The 18933-nt window shown below is 44.3% G+C and overlaps 1 protein-coding gene across 2 annotated transcripts in view; it reads left to right on the forward strand.

The window, feature by feature from the left end:
- Positions 1–18933, forward strand: part of PCGF6 (polycomb group ring finger 6) — a 62537-nt gene that overhangs the window by 13935 nt on the left and 29669 nt on the right. For both annotated transcript variants that reach the window (XM_090057628.1, XM_090057629.1), the window contains exons 7-9: positions 528–555; positions 4999–5097; positions 16997–17083. In XM_090057628.1, the coding sequence (XP_089913754.1) occupies positions 528–555; positions 4999–5097; positions 16997–17083 (214 nt within the window). The remainder of the gene's footprint in view (positions 1–527; positions 556–4998; positions 5098–16996; positions 17084–18933) is intronic.

Below are 18933 nucleotides of genomic sequence, written 5' to 3' on the forward strand. Positions count from 1 at the left end.
ACTTTTGGAAACCTTTTTTCCCCCCTAATTATGAGGTACTTTGTTCCAAGCCAGTCGTTAAAAACTAATATTGTATCTGGATGCTTCAGTGAAGAGGTTGGCCCTCACTGGGCAGGTGTGCCACAAATTAATCCCGCACCCCTCAAGTTCCACTGTGATCCCCTTCCCCTACCTGGTCTGCTGCTCTGCTTTCTGCTTCCACCCTGTGCTCCCTGCCCATCTGCTGCTCTGCTTTCTGCTTCTTGCCCTACCTGCCACTGAGTTGCTTTGCCCCATCCCTGATCTGTCCTGTGCCACACACATGCTGCCAATGCAGCTTATGGCCTATGGGCTGCAGGTTGGTCACCTTTGCTTTAGTGTCTGTGGAACATGTCTTTTGTGTGCGTTTCCACTGGGAAGTGGCTGGCTTAAATATAAAAACACATAAAGGGATTGTTGTTGTAGCTCATCAGTGTAGGAGCCTTAGCATGCTAATAAATTTGCGTTTTAGTGATACTGATTATGTTTACTGTTTTCTTGTCTTTCAGAGCTAATGAAGGCACAGGGAATTTCAAGGTATGGATTTGAATTTTAAATTTAATTTGATTTAATTTTTTTCCCCTTATGATTTACCTGGAAAATGTGGATGACTTGACCCTAGTTGACCTTATTTTTCTCATCTATGTCTTGCATCTTTTCCCTCAAACCAGATGCAGAAAATTGGCATGCATGTTTATATATGCAAGGAAGAGTGTCCCGCATGGGTCTGGATGTTGGTGTTGGGGGCAGAGTTCTAGCATCATTAATTGCCCCCACCTCCCCTCCCCACCCACATATTCAGACCCATGGGAGCCACCCTCCCTAGTAATGCACTAGATTTGGCTGGTGTGTGGGGTTGTCCTTTGGCCAGACCCCAGACACTGATTCTAGAGCCACATACCAGGTTGGACCCATTATGTTGAGTCTGGGTCCACACGCTGGCTTCAGGGCTATGTGTTGGGTCTGACCCAGCACAGAGCCTCTGGAGCCAATGCTCAAGGTTGGACCCACCATGTGACACCCCCCCCCCCCCAATCCCCAGCCCTGCAGTGGCTGGATTGAGCCCCACTGTGGAAAGATCAGGCCCTGCCACATGGCTCCAGCCTTACCATGTGACCCCCAGCTCCCAAGCCTCCAGCCCCAGTGCATGCCCCCAATCCCTGGAAGCCCTGGATCTCTGGTACTTACCCATATATCAGGGTAAAATTGTTTTGCATTTGAAGCCTTCCAGAAATAGGGGATGTGTTTGATGCAGGAAAGTACAAGAATTCCTTTGCACTAAGGGTTCACCTTGATTGAAAATTTAGTTTCAGCAGTACAGGGTTGACATGCTTTCAAATTAATCCTTGGCCACTGGCACAGGGTGGAATTGCAAAGACAAGTGAATAACATTTTAGTATGGGAGAAACAGAAACCATATTAAAACTTCCCTTCGCTAGTCTGGAGTTGATTGGAGCTCCAGCTTTTCTCTGAGAGACATGACATTATTGTCTGTCTTTATTTGGCATTCTGTACAAGATGGTAACTGTCCTCAGAAACACAGTTTAAAAAAATCCCTGCAGTGTAGTGACAGAAGTTTGTATGCATGTTTGTCAACCCACAATGTGTAGATTTGAGTTGTAACAAATAACTCCAGGAAAAAAATGAAATGCATAAAAGCATATTTATGTATATTTGTTAGGCAGCTAAATGGACTTCCCCAGCCGACAGCTAATTCACTTCTCCCTTAAGTTCTCTCTAGTGGACATTCATTTCCTATTGAATTGAAAAAGAACTCCAGCTCTGTATTGTAGCTTAAGTCGAATCACAGTATATAGGGTCAAATATAATTGCAGCTTCTGTGCTGAATAGGTACGGACTCACAGTATGAAATGGGACATTGCTTACTGCCTTTGCCACTGGAAAAGCTGTAATTGGAGAGGTACTGAGAGTGTTTCAGTATTTGGTGAAGAACCTTAAAAAATAAAGGTTATAGTCAGAGCCAAGTAGCAGTTATAACTTAAAAATATGTAATCTTGTCTTCATGTCAACTTTTACTGCAGCAGAATATTGGGAATAAAAAGATACGGTCAGCACAGGATAACTACTTATGGGAAAAAAAGCTTATCATCACAATTTGCAATAAAATCTGCAGCTTTAATATTTAAAGATGGGGAACTATATTTTACTAGACTACTTACATTTAAGGCATCTAAATTGTTACAGTTTCTGTATCCTTTTCTTCTTTGGGTCTATTTTTATCTGGAATGATTCCTGGTCCTGTGTGTTTGCAAGCACAAATCTGAGTAGTTATAAATCAGGTGCAGCTACTTGATATCGATAGTAGTAACAGCAATAATAATACCATTAGTATTATTAGCTGCCAAGTGAGAATGGGGATGTTTTGCTTGGCAGAGCCCAGGCCTAGAAACAAGTCAGTCCCTTTCCCAAAGCACTTAAATGATGTCACAATTGAATTAAGAGTACAATTTCTTTTGAGGGGGAGATTAATCTGTAGAAGGGAGGCCACCTTCCTGAAAATATCTCCAGCCCATTCCTTCTTTTTTTTTTTTAGTGTCCTTCTTTTAACTTCCTTGGTTTTGTCTCTGGTACTGTTTCTTTTTTCAACTCCTTGACCTTATTTTATTGATTCTTTGTACCCCCAGTTGATCCTCCCCCCAAACACACACATCTTTGTTCATCCTCTTCATTATTGAGCTTAAAGAAAGGTGCCTGGTTTCACTGCACAAGTACAGTAATAGTCTTTTTAAACCAAATTTAACTGAAAGCACTTCAGTCATTTTATTAATTTCTTGAGCATTGAAAGATGTGTCTGTGTCAGATTTGTGTTTACATCTTGCAACAGAAACATTTTAAAGGGTAATAAAAAAAATGCCATTAAAATGGAATTGGAAACCATTTCCTGAAGCGGAGATGCATGCAGAGTAACTGCCATCCATAAGGCATCTTCTCTTGCTCCAATATTAAGTTTCTAAACCATGCATATGCTGCCTTGCAATGCACGTAATGGCTAAAAAGGAAGCCACCTACTTGTAGGCTTGGGGTACAAAGAAATACCCATCAGAGCTAAATGTGCTCTTTGTTATGACTGTCTGCTAATCTGTGTTGTCATTATTTGCATAATCTTGGAATATGTGTTCTTAGTTGCATCTAACCTGGCTTAGCTTTAGAGTTGACCTACAACTTGAGAACTGTATGACCTGTCATGGCACTTCATTTTGGGAATAGTGAGGTTTGTGTTTCTTAATATATTAAAAATTGAGGAAAATTAGTCAATTTTGACATGTTTCAGTTGCATAAAAGATTAGCTTATTATAACATTCTTTAATTCCAGTGTATTTTTAAACAAATAATCTTCTGTCGTGTTTGTACAAATGTGTGAGAACCTGCAAGTGAGATGGAGTAGAAGCAAGAAAGAAACCAGTTAATCTGTTTTTATTATTCAAGCAAAGACAGCAAATCACAGACAGGAAGAAATAATCTTTGATTTTTTTTAAATGACTTGGGGTTTGTTTGTTTGCTTTGGGGGGGGGGGATTTTGTCTGGTTGGAAGACTGGGTTCTTCAGGTAAACTTGATATCTTTTAATCAGACCAACTCATAGTTGGAAAAATTCTTCTTTCCAAGCTTTCAGATATGAATACTTTCGGGTATAAAGCTTTGTTTGGTTGGGTTTTCTTTTGCGTGGGGGGAGGGGGATTTTTTTTTTTTTGTTCATTTACCCTAAAGGTGATAGTTGTGATGCGGGTTTTTGTTTGGTTGTTTAATGACATGGCCTCCAAGTTAATTGATAAAAGATTTTTCTCTAGTAACGTTTACCAGAGACTCAATTTTAAGTTTAGGCTTCTGCTCCACAAATGGTCCCATTGATTTCAGTAGGATTATTCATGGACTGAGCATGTGTAGAGGTGGTAAAATTGATCAAGGACCTCTGCAACCACCTTGAATCCCTTTTCTGGCAGTTTTTCTACATCACTTTCAGCTTCTTTACTGCATCTTTAATAATCGCCCCATTCACATACCTGCTGTCATTTCCTCTTCTTCCCTCCTTAATTTTAAAAAAACTTTCCCCCTTTGACCTTTACTTACTGTCTTACTCTTCCTATTTGAAAATTTGGCTAGTAAATTATAACTATTCATAAGTTAAATGTAAAATGTAATTTATAGGGACAAAAGGAAATCTATGTTTAATGCAGCAGCCTGCTTAGCTGTTTTGCCTTCTCTTTTCATATCCACATAAATCAGGCAGTGCTATCGTACTTGATCTATAGAAGAAAAATCACATTTAAAAAAATCTGCAAAACTAGCACAGTAAATATCCTATTGCTGTAATCCTCACTGTGGAGGTACTTGCAAATGGTCACTAAATCCTCCAAACCAGTCTTACACTTATATTCTCTGCAGCAACATGTTTATTGATTCAGCTGATGCTTTTCTTATTGCAGCAAAACCAAAACGTATCTTACAAAACATGCAGAAAAAAGCTGGAAATTCCAGAGGACTTTATTCTTAATATCCCACTACAAAGTCTTAGCTCCTGAAAACACCATAGTTGTATAAAACTTCCTTTTGTACCTCTGATGTTTGCTGAAAAAGGGTACTTTAAAATATTGTACGATATAATTTCCCACAGCACAGAAATTAAATTGCTGTCGCACCTCTTTGCTGCCTAGTTACTACACAAACTGCAGGAAAAATATGGGACTGTTCTGTTCCTTGTGCAATTACTGGGGTTGTGACACTGATTTTAAAGGAGGTTAAATTGGACCCTTGAAGTCTTTTTATATATAGTGCTTTTTATTCCAAGTGATGCTAAAATGATTTGGGACTAGAATAGAAGAGAATCTAATCTAGCTCTCTCTAGCCATTGTGTGGGACCTTTGAACAGAAATTACAGAGAATTTCTTTGGCTATATCTGAAAGGACCTTGGCTGAAAATGTTCAATATTCTGAAATTGTTGTTTTGCTACTTGTTCTGCAGCCATTAGAAAAGAAGTTTGTGCGAGTTTCAGGAGAGGCAACAATTGGACACGTGGAGAAATTCCTTCGAAGAAAAATGGACCTTGACCCTGCTTGTCAGGTATGTTAAAGGGCTGGCAAGCTGCACTTAAGAGTGTGAATGATGCATTCAGCTGTTGCCAATTTGTCCTGATGAACAATTTGCATCTGTTTTCCTACAAAGATCAGAAGCTGAGACATAGTATTCCTCTAACCCAAGCATCGTAAAAGTTCCTAAAAGTTGTGGTTCAAGCCACGCAAGAGATGACTCTTCCCACTTATTGGCATCATGGACTTACGCCATTATTCTGGGTACTATATTATATTAGTGTGTATGTAATATATATATATTACTATATATTATATTACTAAACTATATACGTATTATACAATAGTGTATTGATTCTCATATAGTGCTTTTGTTGTACATGATGTTTTACAGTGCTGAAAGTAGTTTCAACAAAGCAATGCATTCCAAAGGCATTACAAGCTAAAGGCATGGACAAGATGATAGGCACGTAGGAGGATGCGGGGCAGAATGTCAGTGTCATGGGACGGGGTCCTGTGGGATGGCCGTGATCTTCCCAAGGCCCCCTTACCGTGCCAAGTTGGCCCAGTGGGAACCCTCGATTCTCGCCACCACGTCTTTGATAGTAAATATATAACGAGGAGGCTGCCTTTACATCACCTTGGACATGGTTTTACTGTAATCTGACCCCGTGGGCTACTGGACCCCTGTTGGGTCCTGTTTTGCAATGGGTGTTTCGGGGCACCCTAGCCTTATGGGCTATGGGTGGCTCCAACCACCCTTTTACTATGCCCCAAGCCTCGCAGATGGAACTGACATTGTTCAGTCTGGGCCTTGTTATAAATTTGGCCCCTAGTCCTCCTCAGGTTCTCCGCAGCCCTGTCTCGCTCTGCGCCTTTGCTGGTGCTGGGGTCGGCGCACCACAAATGCTGCGCCTTCTCTGGCGCTGGGGTCCCCATGCTGCCATGGGTCCCCTGTGAGGCCTGCTCCATCCCCTAATAGCCTCACCCAAGCCACCAGTCTTAAACAGCAAACAAAACACAAGCCCCTGGACTATAACGTAATTCAAGCCGCACCGGGGATGCTCCGTCCCTTACTAGTATCAGAGGCTGTACCTGCAGTCAGACCTCTCCCCTTTAGTTGCGCTGGGAGAGCTCCTTCCCTTGTGGCTGCTGGCAGGGAACTGCTGTCCTGGCCTCAGCCCTGGGGTTTATATGGGAGCCAGGCCCCGCCCCTTCCAGTCAGCTGACCGCTGGCAGGTGTGGGCCACTAGCTCACTCTGGTTGCCCTGGTAACCAGCAGCTGGGGCTCCCCACTCACTGCTAGGGCTCTTTCCCTAGCAGTTTCCACTCTTTAAAGGAGTGCTCTGCAACAGTCAGGCATACACGAAATTGAGTAAACGGGGGAAGCTGGCCCTTAAATACTGAAGGAGATTTCAGAATATGAAAGAACATGTTAAGAAAAAGATGGTGATCTTGGAGGGAGGGTGTTGGAAACAAAAGTGTGTGCACGTGTGTGCTGTGCCTTCCTGTGCATATGTGCAAGTCAGAATTCAGATTGAGGAGCATCAGAGTGTGGTATACAAGGTTTAGTCCACCCAGTTCTAACTTCTAAATCCCCATGCAAACCTTAGAAAATTAATTTCAAAAGCTGTTTAGTTGAGAAGGCTGCAGGTATTCCATAATGCATAAATGATCCTGGCCACTGATAATAGGTAACCAGAAAAATCCAGCTGGCATAAATTTTAATGATTTGCTTAATTTCATTGAAGGGGAGCCTCAGGGTTGTGCTTTCTTTTTTCTTTTTATACAGCAGTGAGTTCGGTTGTTTGGTGCTTTTTGGGGTGGGGGGGTTGTTTTTGGCTTTTTAAGGCTGTAAAGCATGACAGTTGTCCAGCAATAAGGCTTTATTTATGCTGCTTGCTTTCCCATGGTAGCTGTGCAAATTGGACCTAAATGATTCATTATCTTGCAAAAACAACAAAAGTACATTTACTAGTTCCCTTGGTAAAAATTGCTGTAACTTCCTAATATGGATGGTTGTGACTTGGAAATCTAAATAAATAATATTTTCTTAGATCTGAACCCAGAGACAGGCCACAACTCATTTGAAAAATGACTGGCTTGCTATTGTTGTTTTTTAAAAGAAGCCATATTATAGTTTCAGTTTTCAGAAATGCTGATTGGCCACCATTCCAGTGAAAGATGCAGGTGCTCAGCTTTGCAAATCAGGCCATCCCTGTTTTACAGGCCTGCTGCAGATTCTGCCAATCTAAAATTCCCCCTAAAAAGCTTGCTTAATAAATATTTTACCTCTTTTATATCAAAAGCTGTGTTCTGTGGAATTATCCATTGTAAAATAAAGGCCATGCTTTACCCCAGTATTAGTTGCATTATGTTGACAAATGAGCTGATTCTTAATCTTAATATATTACAGTCACTGTTTCTCTGGGCATAAACATCTTCATTCTTACAATCTTTCAGAAATAAAGCAATTTGAAAAAATGAATGGAAAACCCCATTGCATAATGTCAGCGAACCTGATTTTTCACTCCTAGTTCTTTGGCCTGCCAGAAACAGTGCCAGTGTAACTTATGTCCATTCACACAGAGTTGAATATCATTGGAAGCATGATACTGTAAGGAACTCTTTTTCTTTGACATCTGTTGTCAAACTAAGAAGAGGGAGAGAAGGCATATAAAAGATTCTCCTTAAGCTAAATTTTGTTTGAGTTCATCCCTCTACTTGGTGATATGTCCAGATATATGACCTCATCCTGTGTTAGGAGTGAAAGGGTCATTTTGTCTGTGTATGGAAGCCAGGGAGTTGCCATTTTATTCAAGTCACCTGTTAACTAATATTGATTAGTATACAGGCAGTCCTCGACTTATGACATTTCGAGTTGCAAAGAACGTCACAACGTTTATCAATTGACACCCTGTTTCAACTTTCTGGTGTGGGTTTCAACTTTATGACAGTCGATACAGCTGTATCCAGCTAGTAAGCCTGTTCTGGTGGAAGGAGAGAGGGAAGGGATGGGGCATGGGGTGGGGCAGATCAGTGCCCCACCTGGTGAGGGGGGGACTTGAGCTGGGACTGGGACTGAGGGAAGCATACCTCCCTCCCCCCGCATGCGCTGCTGCCGCTCACCCAACCAGGTGATGCCACAGCTCATTTGGGGGGTGTGGGAGGGGAGGGGCTACTCCTGTTGTTGCGCACCTCTTATCCGTCTCATGCCCATCCTGCCCCATCTGGACAAGTGGCAGGAGAGTATAGCCCCCACTCCCAGCACTGCCGCCACCCACCCAGAGCATAGTTTGGTGCAGCCCCAGCCTTGCCTTGCACAGATCCAGGGGCACATGCCCCCCCCATGCCCTGAACAAGCAGTGGGTTCAGTGGCAGGAGCCACCAGACGAGTAGCACGCAGCAGCAGGAGCCTCTGCCGCCCGCCTCCCCACCCTGTCTTGACAAGCCACAGCTCAGTCCCGTGCCTGGCTGGGCAGCATTTGTCCCAACCCCAGTCCCTCCCTCACCACAGGGGTCGTTGATCTGCCCCTCTACGCCCCTTCCTTTCCCCTTCTCCTTCTACCACAACAGTGCTCCTAGTGAGGTGCCTGGTGACTGGAAAAGGGCCAGCGTGGTCCCCATTTTCAAAAAAGGGAGGAAGGAGGACCCAGAAAACTGTAGGCCCATTAGTCTTACCTCGCTCCTGGGGAAGTTCTTCAGGAAGATTTTCCAGGAGCACATCTGCGTGGGGCCAGCAGGGGAAGTTATGCTCAGGGGCAACCAACATGGGTTCATTCGAGGCAGGTCCTGTCAGACCAACCTGGGGGCCTTCTACGACCAGGTCACAAAAGCCTTGGATGCAGGTGTCATGGTGGACGTAGTCTTCCTGGACTTTAGGAAGGCCTTCAACACTTGCTTACCCCATCCTCATTAAAAAAAATTAGGTGTCTGTGATGTCATCACCTACAGTCAAATGGGTCACTAACTGGCTGGAGGGCCGCACCCAGAGAGCGGTGGTGGACGGGTTGTGTTCGCCGTGGAAGGACGTGGGCAGTGGGGTCCCCCAGGGCTCGGTCCTCGGGCCCGCGCTGTTCAACATCTTCATCAGTGACTTGGACGAGGGGGTAAAAAGCACCTGTTCAAATTTGCTGATGACACTAAGATGTGGGGGGATGTGGGCACGCTAGAAGGGAGGGACAGGCTGCAATCGGACCTAGACAGGTTACAGGGGTGGGCGGACGAGAATAGGATGGTTTCAACACTGACAAGTGCAAGGTGCTGCACCTGGGGAGGAACAACCGGCACCATACCTACAGGCTGGGGAGCTCCCTTCTCGTCAGTGCAGAGGCAGAAAAGGATCTTGGAGTCATCATTGATGCCAAGATGAACGTGGGCCGGCAGTGTGGGGACGCGGTCAGGAAGGCCAACCGCACCTTGTCCTGCATCCACAGATGCATCTCGAGCAGGTCCGGGGAGGTGATCCTCCCCCTCTATGGGGCACTGGTCAGGCCGCAGCTGGAGTACTGCGTCCAGCTCTGGGCACCGCACTTCAGGAGGGATGTGGACAGCATGGAGAGGGGCCAGAGGAGGCCACTTGCATGGTCAGGGGGCAGCAGGGCAGGGAGAGGCACAATGATCTCATGAGGTCCCTTCCAGCCCCTACTGTCTATGAAATCAATGAAATTTATAACACTTCCTATGGGAAAATTGGTTCCAATTTATGATGTTTCAACTTGAGACACGGTTTCAGGAACCACTTGTGTCATAAGTCTGAGGACTGGCTGTATTGTAACAACTTTGAGAATTGCCTTTTGCTCCTCTTCTGTAAAAATGTGGTCTGACTGCATGCTTTGCTTAGTGGAACAATGATTTGTGGGTTTTGGAATGACTGTTCTGCCAATTGAATAATTTTGCTAAGAGCAGCCAAATACCTCTGTGAAGAGAATTTAAAAAACAAAAAATCTCTGTAGGGTTATAACGAGGCGAAACGGCACTATGGTCAGCTCTTCCCAGAAAGGGGGAAGCAGATGTGGGTTTTTTTGTTGTAACCCAGCACTGTTTGCAGTGTGGAAGCATATGCTGATTCGGAGGCCTTGTTTGTGTCTCTGCTATCTGGCCTGCTTCTACCGTTCTTGCTCTGACATGCCACTTGAAATGCACATGGGAAATGCAGTGCTCACGGGCAAACTTTTTTTTCTTTTCATAGTCAAACATTGGCCTGCATCCCCTTACAGTGCTGTACACTCAGCTTGAGAACTGCAGTATGGTGAACAGTGCAGTATGGTTGTGCATTTATATAATGATGGCTTTGACTTTGTTCCTCCATGCTGCTGTGGGCATCTTTCAGGAGAGGGCAGCTAGTATTATACCCTCACCACTGGAACTATATGGACCAGCGACACAGTTTTGCGCCCATGTAACTTGGTGTTGAGGAATCAGTAGGATGCTTAGCTTGTGTTCTTTTCAGAAAATTTGCTAAGGAATATCAGGAACCTGATATAATGGTGTGTGACTTAAGTTCATATTCAGAGGATTTCATAAAGGTTTTTTTTCTTTTAGTGTGTAAGCACACTTTAAAATGGAATTTAAAAAAATTCCATGTAGTTAAGCTTTGTCATAGGAGCTGGTGGCCAAGACTCCTGGCTGCTATTTCCAGCTCTTCCACTTATTGTTTAGGATGATATTAAACAAATGATTTCACCTCCTGTATTTCAGTTTCTTAATCTTCACTTTTTATAAACCATGCAAATATCTTAAGTTTTGCCCTTAATATAGATTAAGGTGTTGCATATGTATGTGTTGCTGTCATCAACATTTCTCAAAGCTTTTTAACAGAGGCTTATGATGGCCTCCTTTAGGGACAGGGACGTGGAAGTGGCTTGCTCAGGACTATGCAGCAATGCCAGTGCCAGCTCTGGGAAGTGAAATTAGGAGTTTTGGCTTCTGGTCCCTTCCTTTAACAGTTCAGCCATGCTCTCTCCCATCTTACGCAGGATCACAAAATACCTTTGAAAAACAGTCTTCACCTAAGGGGTCTTTTAAAGAAAAAAGCTTGACTTCAATTTAGGAGCTGAAGTGACTTGAAGAGTTAAAGGTGAAGGGAGGAGCAGTGGATAAATAGGATTACGGAAGTAGAATTTGAAGTCTGAGATGCTGCCTGGAGAGTGGAAAATCATAGAAATAAGACAAAGACAGGCCCAGGTTTCATATGCCTAAACCAGCTACTGTAAACTGAATCCACTGGGAGTTTTGAACACCAGGTGTGCAATTTTGAAATGGATTCAGAAGATAATAGTAAGCCATTGCAAGTGAAGTGACCTGGATTAGTTAGGGCTGACATGATCTTGCTTCATGAAATAAAAGTGTGACCTAGCTGCCACAGCACGAGCAAAGCCAGGCTGAGCCTGGCTATTCACAAGATCTCTTTTTTTAAACGTAATGTAGAGTGGAATATTTTTGTCTTGTATATCTCTTCTACTCTCTCCCCAGTTTACGGGTTTCACTCTTGGTTTCCCTGTGGAGGTTTCTGGCAAGGGTGGCAGTTGTGGATTTTGTGACCTGAGAGCCCAGATTTGATTTCTGATGGCCAGTGTGTTCATGTACGTTGCCAAATGGTTAACAGTGGGCCCGTACCTATTGATTGTGGAATAGTGAGCATGAAGTGAAAGGCTTTCCTGTATGAACGACGCGCGCCTCCTGAGGCTGGGGGGCAGCGGGGAAGGCCTGTGCTTTCCTGACTCTTTCCAGGCTCCTCCACTGCTGACTGCCTTTAACGTTGTCTGGGCCAACTGGTGCACGTAGGGAATATGAGCTCCTCTTTGACCTTCACCAGTGACACGGTGGGGGGCAGGTGACTCGATGTTAATGGAATTGCAAAACAATAATCTACCATTCATGCCTGTGTGATAAAACATGCAAACATCTAAAAGGCAATTTTGAGCAAAAACGTTTCAATCAGGAGTGTCCGAGGAAGGCTTTCAGTTTGTTTGCTGAGCTTGTGTATTTGAGTTTGTCTATGGGTTATAATTCAAATTCCCTAGCCTCCTGGAAGGTTAAGACATCGTTTCTTTTTATCTACCACGTGGACTGACAGCTGATTACTCTTATTGAGACTGTTTTGAACTTAATTCCTTGAGGAATGATTATCTTGTGTCCCCGCATGCATACATTTCTAACTGCGAGGTGGCCTTGGCATCTTCTAACAGGTACCCATGCGTTCCACTGAAGCTTGTACGCTTCTTGAGAGGCTTCACCTTTTTGAAATAGCTAAGTGTAATTTTTTTGAGTGTTTGTACATAAAGATGCCTACAGTATACCTGGAGCTCGGTTAGTTATTTGGCCTTCATCCCTCATGTACAACTGTGTAGCTGTTGTATTTCCTAAGAATGTGAACCTTTCATGATTTTAAAGTTAGCTACTGTTATGTGCTGTTTCCCTTGGGATCATCCAAAGCTGGGATTATCCTTCTTGCCAAAGGTGGTGGAACAAATCCCCGGATAACAACGGGGAAGCCTGCAGCTCAGCTGTTATGAGCGTCTTTAATGTGGTTTGTGGGATAGAAATGTTGCATAATCAGATGCATGTTTCTGCAAGTATGCATGGAAGTGACTGCCTTTGGGGAATCATTGAAAGGGAAGTCTGTGTGCATATCTTATTTTGTTGACATAGTCTCTCTAGGCCGGCAGTGGTCTCAAAGATAGCTGCCACACAGTAAGAGCATAACGATAACCACTAAAAGGAAATGGGAGTTTTCAATTAAGAAATCAAATAATTACCCCATTTATCATTTTTGCCCTTGTGCAGCAATGAAAGCAGTACAGACTGCTATTACTGATCAGAAGCCGACTCTCTGATGCTCTCTCTGGTTTGCCTTCTCCTCACTAGTTATTTGTATAGAAGCAATTGGTTGAGGTCTACTACTTACTAGGCCAAATTCATCCCTGGTGTGCACTTTATCCATTGTCAGGCACACTTTTCATTTATTTTCCCCCTAAATCAAAGGTATAGTTATGTGTTGTACTGTGGCTTTCAGAGAAGCAGCATTTGCATGCAACAGAGCTAATGAAAATAACCGGTATCATGGAAAGACTTTTAATAGTTGTTCCGTAGTGTGTGAAATCAGCATTATTCGGCAGGAATACTTTGATCTTTCCTTCTCAGCTAAAGGTCAAACTAATTATACTAGCTGCTGTCTCACTAGCTATTAGTACTAATTGGTTCCACTTTTACCAGTTAATCGAGTCCATGTTGTGAAGGAGATTTATAGCACTTGTGCTGCTGGTGACTCCTTTGTGTAGAATTTAGTCATTGCCACATGATATAAAGATGTCTTTGTGATGCCCAGCCTACATTAGATCTGCATGCTATATTGCACATGCGTCTAGCACAAGATGTCGTGGATACGTGGGATTGGGCTTTTTCCATTCTGCGCGCCTGTCCCTCTTACTCTTCACTGCACAGCAGTTAGCAGGGAGAAGTATGGGTCCTGGTATTGAAAAGATGGGACTAGATGTTTGGTATTCAGGCATATTCTCATCAACTCTGAGGGGTGGATGCGAAAATGATTTATTAAAAGCCTCATTTACCTGAGTCTGTAGCAGTTGGCTCAACATAAGGGACTTTCCAAACAAATAGTCACTTCCAATTGCTATTGAGTCTATTTTCGTCCTTTAAAGGAGCAAACACTTATATTTTTTTCCTATTGTGTATATAGCTGAACATTCTCATTGGTTTTAATGGGGAGGAAGTTGGGGGTTTTACTGGCTTATCCTTTAAATAAGGGTTAAAACACAGGCATGGAACATACAAATAATTAGGGGTGCACCAATAGAGATTTTCTGGGCCGATACCAATGGCCAATTTTTTTAACAAGCCATATCGGCCAATACTGATCTGATTGCTGCTATGTGGCCTGGGAGCTTGGAGAGCAGCATCCAGGTGGTAAGTCTTGTGGAAGAAGCGGCAAGTGGGGAAGGAAAGAGCATGGTGAGGGCAGATAGAGGCCCCTGTGGTGAGGGAGAGTCAGGGGCAGGGGCAGGCACTGCCCAGCCGGCGCAGGGCACGGGACTGAGCCATGGCTCATCCAGGGGGCACGGGGACGGGGGGGCTCCCGCTCCTACACGCCCTGGGAGGGTATGGGGGGGTGCCCCCAGATCTATGCATGGGACAAGGGCTGGAGCTGGCAGAGGGGCTGGGCCAGGCTGCACTTGAGGCAGGCAGCAGCAGCACTGGGAGAGGAGCTCCAGCAAATTTTGGGATGGCTGTAACCCCCACCCATAGCTTCCCCTCCCAGTGCTGCTGCTGCCCGTCCCAAGCGCAGCCCTGCTCTCCCCCTTCCCACTCCCCCCGGAAGTGCTCAGCACAGCCTTGGTCTCAGCCTGCAGTAGCAGTCCACCCTCACCCCATTCACAGATATGGGGGGCACATGCCCCCCGTGCCCTCCTGGGGTATGCATAGTGGCAGGAGCTATACCCCTCCCCCCCCCCCGCCACCTCCTGGGCAGACTGCTCATGGCTGCATCCTGTGGCCCACCCCACCCCACCTTATCTGGGTAGCACCTGCCCCTGCCCCACTCCATTGCTCACCATGGGGACCTCAATCTGCCCCACCCCCTGCCCCTTCCCCCACAACAAACTTACTAGCTGGATGCTGCTCTCCATGCTGCCAGGCTACGCTCCTGGCCGCCTGCATGCTGTGCTGCAGCTCTGTGCATGCACGTGGCATTTATTAGTGGCGTTATCAGACAAAAAAAGCCAATTGCCCATAATGTCAGCTTCGTTATATCGGTGCTGATACGATACAGGACCAATGTATCCATGCACCTCTACAAATAATGACCAGAATAGGTCTGCCTCCCCTTCTGGATTAACACTGTATGACAGAGGTTCCCACATCTTTTCTCATTGCATGCCCCCTTCCAGACTTACCAGCTGCTTGCGTACCCCTACCAGCATACGTTTTATATTTCGCCCTTAAATGCCAATTATTATTATAATGAAAATTAAATCCGCCAAGACACAATTTTTCCCACGTTACCCCCCTGAGATGTCTTGCATAAGCCTCGGGGTACACATACCGCAGTTTGGGAACCACTGCTCTATGATGTTTAGCGGTTATAAGAAATGAATATGGGAGTGGAAGGGGATAGTCACAGGGAAACAACTTTTAAATTAGAAAGTATGTGGAGGCTCTGTGTGTGTGTGTACACGCTTACTATTTAAATACCTGAATGTTGGTAATTTAAATAATAACCTGAAATCCATTATCAGTTAGTAACCCCTCAAGATCATTTAATACCTAGATTACTTCTTTTGCTCACCGGCTTCCTTTAGAAGTGGAGGAGGGTCATGGTGTAGAAAATACTTCACAGCAGTTATTTAAACTGACAGCACCGTGTGAAGGTGGGCTGTGGATTTTGGTATTTTTGATAATCCCCATGTTATGCATGAGGCAGTCAAGGTACAACATGCTGTTTGATTGTAGACGAGTCACAAAACTTCAAATCAGTGGCCAAGCAGGATCGTAGGATGTGTTCTTGGCTCCCAAAGCCACGCTTCATCCTCTAGAGTGAGCCACAATTCATGATCTTTGCTCGCTGAAACGGACTTCAGAAAGCAAACCAGGCAGGAAGCATGAACCTGCGGACCAGGCACAGAATTAAACGGCAAAAATAAATTCCATTCCTTTTTCTGTGGCAGTGGCTACCGAGCTGTGAGAGAAGCCCTGATATTACACTGTGCTCTCAGAATACAAGGCGGTAGACCTCAAACCTTCCCATATTTAAAAAGTTGCAAGGCAAATCTTTGCCCAGGTTCCTTCAAGGGGCCAAATCCTGGTCTCCAGGGTGATTAATTGATAGCACAGATCCCTCTTCTTGCTCTGCTTAGCTGTTGGCAAGCAGGGGCTGTAACCCTGGTGTCTGTTGCTCTTACGTGGAACGTTAATGGATCGGTTTGAGTTATGTAAAGCGTGTCCTGGTGTCGTAACTCTGAAAAAGGACTTCAGTAAGCTAAAAAAATAATAATAATAATATGTCAAGCCGTTCAAATGCATTGGTTTCAAACAGTCCCATTCTCCCCTCCTCTCCCTTCAGCTTCTTTAGTTTTCTACTTTAAGTATGTGAGCAGTTTGGGGCAGCTCCTTTAACAATAAATTGATGTAATGGACCTGGGCAATGTGGCTCCTGCAGCACTGCAGACATCATTGGCCTAATTTTATTTACTGCGGCAGAGGATGCTGCCTGGAACTGCTGACGGTGCTTTCCATTCACGTGTCTCCCTGAAATATTGATTGTTTCGGAGTAGGGATTGTGCCAGGTGCTGGCTGACTGCATCATGACATGAGCCGCTTCTTGCCTGAGTCTCAGGCATTTCTTCCGAAATGAAACGCTTTGTTATTCAGCATAAACATGAATGTGTTTTCCTTCCTCCGTGCAGGGGATGCCATATCTCTGTGCCTGTAGCATACAGTATTGATGGGTTTTCTAGAGCTGTTGCCTGCCGTTGGGGTGGAGTATGACTCTGCCATTGTTCTTGGTGATGCATGTGACAGAAGTTTGTGGGTCTCCGTGAGGCTGTCACGTTGCCACCGAAAATCTTTTTTCTTGCCTTTATTGGCAAGTGGTGACCGGAAGGCAAACAACTCGCTTCTCTCTTACTTGCAGGAGGGCCCACAAGGTCAGTGCTAAGAACTGTTCGTAGGGTGATGCAAAAAGCAGTCACTGCTGCTGTTCATGCTAGACCTGTTTGGTTAAAAAGGGATAAGAAGGATTTTCATCCCCAGCACTGTCAATCTAGCAACTGTCACCAGTGCCAGATTTATTTTAATGCAAGTAACCAATTTGCAGATGCTCAGATAGCGTATTGATTGAGTTGTAAAATCCCAGGCAGTCTTCTCTAAGCCAGGGAGGGACTGCACTGTTGATTCTTGAATGTTTTTTTTCCCCACAGGTAGATATAATATGTGGTGATCACTTGCTGGAGCACTATCAGACACTGAGGGAGATCCGTCGAGCGATAGGAGACAATGCAATGCAGGTAAATTTGAAGGCAACGCTTTATGCTGAAATTGGTGGTGTAAAAGGGTATTTCATTTTAAAGCAGCAAAATAGCATCAGTATCTGCCAGAAACACTTTCTTAAGCAAGAGGAGCCTGTGGCAGCTCGTTGGGTGTAGCTTACGTGACATGCGTTGGCCAATGTTTTTTTTGCGTTTCATGTCACGTGCTGTGAGCAGTCGACGGTTCGTTAGTTCTGGATAGGAGTGTTGTTTCCTTTAGTTTCTGAGACTAGTTAGTACAATAACCTCAATGAATTATGCCAACTCTTTTTTTCCCATTAGCGTTTTATCCCATCCCTGGCGATTGCTAGCTCCCTCCAGGAGAGAGCATTATGTGTTTTCAGAGGTGACAGCCTACTTAACGGTAGTGGGCGCTGCTCAGTATCGAGGAGCATGGGATCTTTTATGGGTTTGGTAATCCATTTTAGGATCAGATGTACAGAGCTGGCATTAGCATGAGTGACAGGGCACTCAGAAGTGGAGATCGGAAACCCACTTCTTACCCTCTGCTTCCTGTATATTTTTGTGGTCATCAGGAATAATTGGATATCTTGTTCTTTCAGAGTATTTGCCAGCTCTTAGCTAGCAAATTTCCGAATCTCCACAAGCGATATATGTATATTTTCCAAGAAGGCCTGCAATTTGATGCGTTGTTGCCATCACAAAGGGGATTAAACATTTTCACCACTGCTTTCACATCAAATTGGGGGGGCTCACTAAATATCTATTTCGGATGGGTTTTATACTATGTTGTTGTTAGACAGCTTGTGCCAATTCTACCAAATCAAGCGTGGAGCCAACAAAATGCTTAGCTCCCTCCATTCTCATGCAGCAATACTTGTCGAAACTAATTTCTGAACTCTGGTCCATAGCTACTCCTGCTCCATGTAGAGTAGCTTCTCGTGTAAAGTGCTGTCCCCAAATGAATGACTGTAATGACCTTACTGAGTATCATAACTGCTGTCATCTCGGGCTGCAGAAAAATAACTGCGCTTTTGCTCTTGTCTTTCACCTACATGCCCAGTCATACCTGCCATTTTATCTTTTTACTGTCTAAAACTGTTACAAACTTCAGCATTCCAGAAAAAGGCTCTTGGCAATGACAGAGATCAGGTATCTAATGTGTGCGTGCCTTCAGCTGCGGAGTCATAGTTTCGGTTTCAGTACTTGCAGCACAGCATGATGAGGCCTTATGACTTTACTTTTCTGGGCTATAGTGTGCTCGAGACTCAGTTTTTCTCCACATTACGTTTGTTGTAGTAGCTCAAATAATGCTCTTTGTAAACTGATGACTCCTACAAAGGCAAGGCCTTAAGGTTGCAATAGTTTGTAGCAATAGTTTGTAGCAACTGCTTAATCGCCAATATTGGAGTGTATTGTTTTGAAATATTAAGGGGGAAGAATATTTAAACAGTAAGAGTGCCTTTAGTTTGTTTTTAGCACATAAATAGGGACTTGCAAAACTCAAAGATGAACAGCGAGGTTTCACTGGGGGACTGGAGAGGATTAACACGTTGTTTCTTTGACAGATGAGTAGAATAGGAATATAATTCAGTACTGAGACTTGTTTTCTACCAGGCGTTCCCTTTACGTGTTGCTTGGGCTGAAATATATATATTTGGCTGCACACTGTGGCTTTGTCTGAAGGTGCTCAGCTTCTCAGGTGTAACTCTTTTCTTGCCAATGCTTCAACCTTTCAGCAGGTGATTTTGTTTCACAGATTCTTTTCTTTTTAAGCTTTGAGTTTTTTGTTTGGGGGGAAAAATGCAATGTAAAGCTGCACAGAATTTGAAAGACAAGTTTTCTGAATGCAAGCACAGCCGTGTGCG

The sequence above is a fragment of the Crocodylus siamensis genome, chromosome 7 (assembly GCF_052110815.1).
Source record: "Crocodylus siamensis isolate JL-2025a chromosome 7, ASM5211081v1, whole genome shotgun sequence".
NCBI lineage: Eukaryota > Metazoa > Chordata > Crocodylia > Crocodylidae > Crocodylus > Crocodylus siamensis.